This window comes from Drosophila takahashii, chromosome 3R (genome assembly GCF_030179915.1).
Source record: "Drosophila takahashii strain IR98-3 E-12201 chromosome 3R, DtakHiC1v2, whole genome shotgun sequence".
Lineage (NCBI taxonomy): Eukaryota > Metazoa > Arthropoda > Insecta > Diptera > Drosophilidae > Drosophila > Drosophila takahashii.
The window spans coordinates 3,549,656-3,553,605 of NC_091681.1; the positions used below are offsets into that span (position 1 = coordinate 3,549,656).

General features: G+C 39.2%; 1 protein-coding gene across 1 annotated transcript; it reads left to right on the forward strand.

The window, feature by feature from the left end:
* Positions 1–325: 325 nt before the first annotated feature.
* On the forward strand, positions 326–2,380 carry LOC138913228 (uncharacterized). The gene is made up of 4 exons (XM_070216050.1): positions 326–766; positions 845–1,276; positions 1,334–1,817; positions 1,871–2,380. Exons 1-4 carry the CDS (start codon positions 381–383, stop codon positions 2,378–2,380), a joined length of 1,812 nt encoding a protein of 603 aa, XP_070072151.1. The 5' UTR covers positions 326–380.
* Positions 2,381–3,950: the final 1,570 nt, after the last annotated feature.

The window sequence follows — 3,950 nt, forward strand, 5'->3', positions numbered from 1 at the left end:
CGATTAAAATGTGAAACGAACTATAAAAAAAGGTCCTTAGAGAAAGCATCCACTTCTTCTTAAGAATCGATCAAAATGTCAAACAAACTATAGAAAAAGGTCCTTAGATTGAGTATCGTCTTCTTCTTAAGAATTCGCGGTTTTTAAAAAATCGATTTCAACATAGAACCTACTTAAAGACATAGGTCTAAATGAGTGACTAAAATGAGTGAACATACAGATACGATTTTAATTATGTTATTAGGAACGCGTTCAGGTATTAAGTAATCAGCTCAACTTTCCCAGAGCGAACAGGGAGATATATGTCAGTATTCATAAAGTAACATTGGATCTATAAGTTATTAATAAAAACAATTTATTTATTTTCGTCCGGTATCAATATGGGTCGCAAGCGTAATACTACCCTACGCAACTTTTTTGAATATAATACGGAAAAAAATATTTCAGAATGCAAAATTTGCAAAATTACTTTTACCGGTAACTACGTTTCCAACCTTAAGCGACATTTGCAAGCCAAGCATAGAAGTGATTATGAAGATGATGACGGAAGCTCAGATGACCAGGTGGAAGAAAAAAAAGTAAAGTTTTCAGTTACAATGGGCCGAAACGAAGCGAAGAATGCGTGCATCGATTTGGTAACTAAGCAAAAACTTCCATTGGCTGTCTTTGATTCCACAGGTTTCAAGACATTGACCAATCAAATATTTTGTGGATTGAACATGCCAGCGGTTACCTCCCGAAATATAATGGGACTAGTGGAGGAAAGGTACCATTCGATTAAAATCAAAATTGTAAATGCCTTAAAATCTCGTATTATTTGCCTTAAAATGGACACTGCAACGAGGTGCAATCGCGGAATCCTCGGAGTGAATGTGCAGTTTATAGAAAACGGAAAAATTGTTATTAAGACTTTGGGTCTTATAGAGCTAACAAAATCCCATACGTCCCAAAATCTCTGCTCCGAAGTTCAGTCTATAATGGATGATTTTTGCATCAAAAAGGAACAGATTTACAGCATAACAACTGATAACGGCCGAAACATGGTGAAGGCTGTAGATTTGCTAAACAAATGGGAGATCGATGATGACGAAAGCCCGGACGAGTTGCAAGAAGAAGAGCTCACCCAGCATTTAAATATCCATTCAATAGTTTCGATTAAGTGCGCAGCTCATACTCTTCAGCTCGCAATTAAAGATTTCTTTGATCGCTTGGGATCAGTTCCATTTATTGACAAAGCACGAAATATTGTCAAGCTTCTGCGAACCCCGTCATTCAGGTGCGTTTTTTAATATATACTCAATTTATTTTATTCTCAATTCTTTTTCAATTAAAGCTACTTGATAGAAGAAGAAGCATTATCAAAACCGGTTCTGGATGTTCCGACTCGTTGGAGTTCGACATATCTTATGCTGCAGAGGCTCCAAACCTTTGAACATTTTTGCGAGCGACATTTAAAGTCCTCAGTTAAGCTAAGTGCAACAGAGTGGAGCGAATTGGAAAATCTGACAAAAGCATTGGAGCCAGCATACCTAGCCACTCAAAAATTACAATCCAGCCAATTATTCCTTGGCGATTTTTATAAGCTCTGGCTTGAGCTTAAGTTAACAGTCGCAGCAAGCCAACTAACATTCTGCAGAGATTTATACCAATGCATCCAGAAGAGGGAAGATGGCATAATAGAAGACAAAATGATTCTATCTAGTATCTATCTAACTCTTCCACGCATTCGAAGAGTTTTATTAAAAAATCCGACAAGTGTTATGCTAGCCAGAGCCAATCTTAAACAACTTTTGCTTCAAATATTAAATTTGAAAAGAGTAGGTAATTAAATTTAGAAGAGCTTTATATCTTACATTATATTATTTTGCAGACTAATTCGACGTCTGAAGGAGCAATCTCATCCCTGGCTTTGACATCATCCCCTGCTTCGACATCATCACTGGATTTAACTACATCACTAACTTCGACAACGTCACTGGCTACGACATCAACAATAGCATCGACCTTAACAAACGAGTCACCTAATAACTCTAGCTCTTCCCTGCTCTTAAATGAGTTCCTAAACGGAATCGAAGCCGCCTCTGGAGAAGAAGAGGAATTTAATCAAAATGAAGTAGTACAAAAAGGATTTGCAGAAATCGAGAGCTATTTTCCCAAACCTATAAGCCTGGATACAGACATAATGAAGTTTTGGGAAGAAAATAAGCTGCGCTACCCAATTCTATATCAACTGGCCACAGACGTACACGCTGTACCTGCAACGCAAGTTAGTGTTGAGAGATCGTTTTCAGCACTGAAAATGATGCTGACGGACAATAGGTGCAACATAAAAAGCTCGTCCTTGGCCATGCTTCTATTTGTCAAATTAAATAATAATTAACTAAAATATTTAAATAATAATACTATTTAAAATAAAATAACACGATATAATTGTTTTAATATTATTACCAATTTTGTCTTTCTTGGGTGAAAAGTTGTGCTGATTACTTAATTCCTGAATAAAAACGTATCTGAAATCGATTTTTTAGACACCAGTTAAAAGGGTACTAAGATCTCGCTTTCACTGTGAATACTGCAAGTCTTCTTGGATACCGGCCAGGCTGCCATATAAACTGATTAAAATAACTAAAGAAACAAATAAAAATTGAACGCCGCATCCATATTTGTGCACGAACATCAGACTTACCACCGACGAAGTTATCTGTCCACACTCTTCAAGTTGCCATGTCTTCAACTTCGGCTCCAGCAAACAAGCGACTTCGCAGCAACACCAACAACATTGTGAGTCCCACCGAGCGTATGTCTGATGCTCCGCCGCCATGGCTCCTAGAGATGCTCAACTCGCTCTTCAAAGAACAAACTGAGCAAATAGCATCCTATATGAGGGACGCAGAGGAACGTATTCTAGACGGTCTTACGAGCCGCTTAGATTGCATTGCAGCCGAAATGAAGCAGTTTGGGGAGCGTGTCACCATCGTGGAGGCCGAAGTGGCACAGTTACGCGCTGGGAGGAATCAGCTGATTGAGCGCGTCGAGCATATGGGTCGGGAGGTTGGCGAGCTGACCACCCTGAAAGAGAGAGTGGGAGAGATCGAGGCAAAACTGGCAGCACAACAAATGGCAAATCAGGCGTGTGACTTACGCGTACATGAAATTCCATTTGTTGAGGGGGAAAACTTGAAGGTGTTGTATGAAAAGAAAAAAATCACGCTGCTGCGCTGTATCGGAGTTTATCGTCGCGCAGTAAACTAACAACTAAGTCTGCATATGATGGGCTTCGACTCACAAGCTTGTCTTTATGTCAATGAGCAGCTTTTGAGAGAGCACTATATAATATTTAAAGAGGCAATGAAGCTTAAAAAGCGCAGACTGTTCTCAGCTGTTTTTACCCGCAGAGGTTTAGTCCATGGTGGAACTATACAAGGTGATCTCGTCGCGAGAGCTGCCCTCTTTTGAGGACGTTATTTGTGTCAGTCTCTATCTAGCTATCTCATTCTATCGCCTAAGAGAGATAGAGAGGTAAACATATTTAACGTACTCAGCAGAGCTGACGAGACCACCTTGTATAGTTCCACCATGGTTTAGTCCACGTCAGGTGCAATGATAAAATCTACTGCATCGAGAGTATGGATCAGCTTTTGGCGCTCTCGCAAGATGCTGATAAGCTAGCCTCTTCACGCTCTTCTCAATTATCATCATCTCCGCGCGCTGCAACTTCGTCATCTGCGGTTGACGGAATCGCCGCGAATTGTGAGGGATTTCGCCGCTGATATGTTCCTGTATCTTAATCTAATTATAACTAGGTACTTTAAATCTAAATATTCTTTCTATATTAGACATAAGATTTCCCAAACTCTTAAAAATACGACTCTCTTAATTAGGTATCTCACACTCTCTTAAGACTCTTTTTTGTATTTAATAGTGGTGCTTAGACTTATTTTTATATCAAA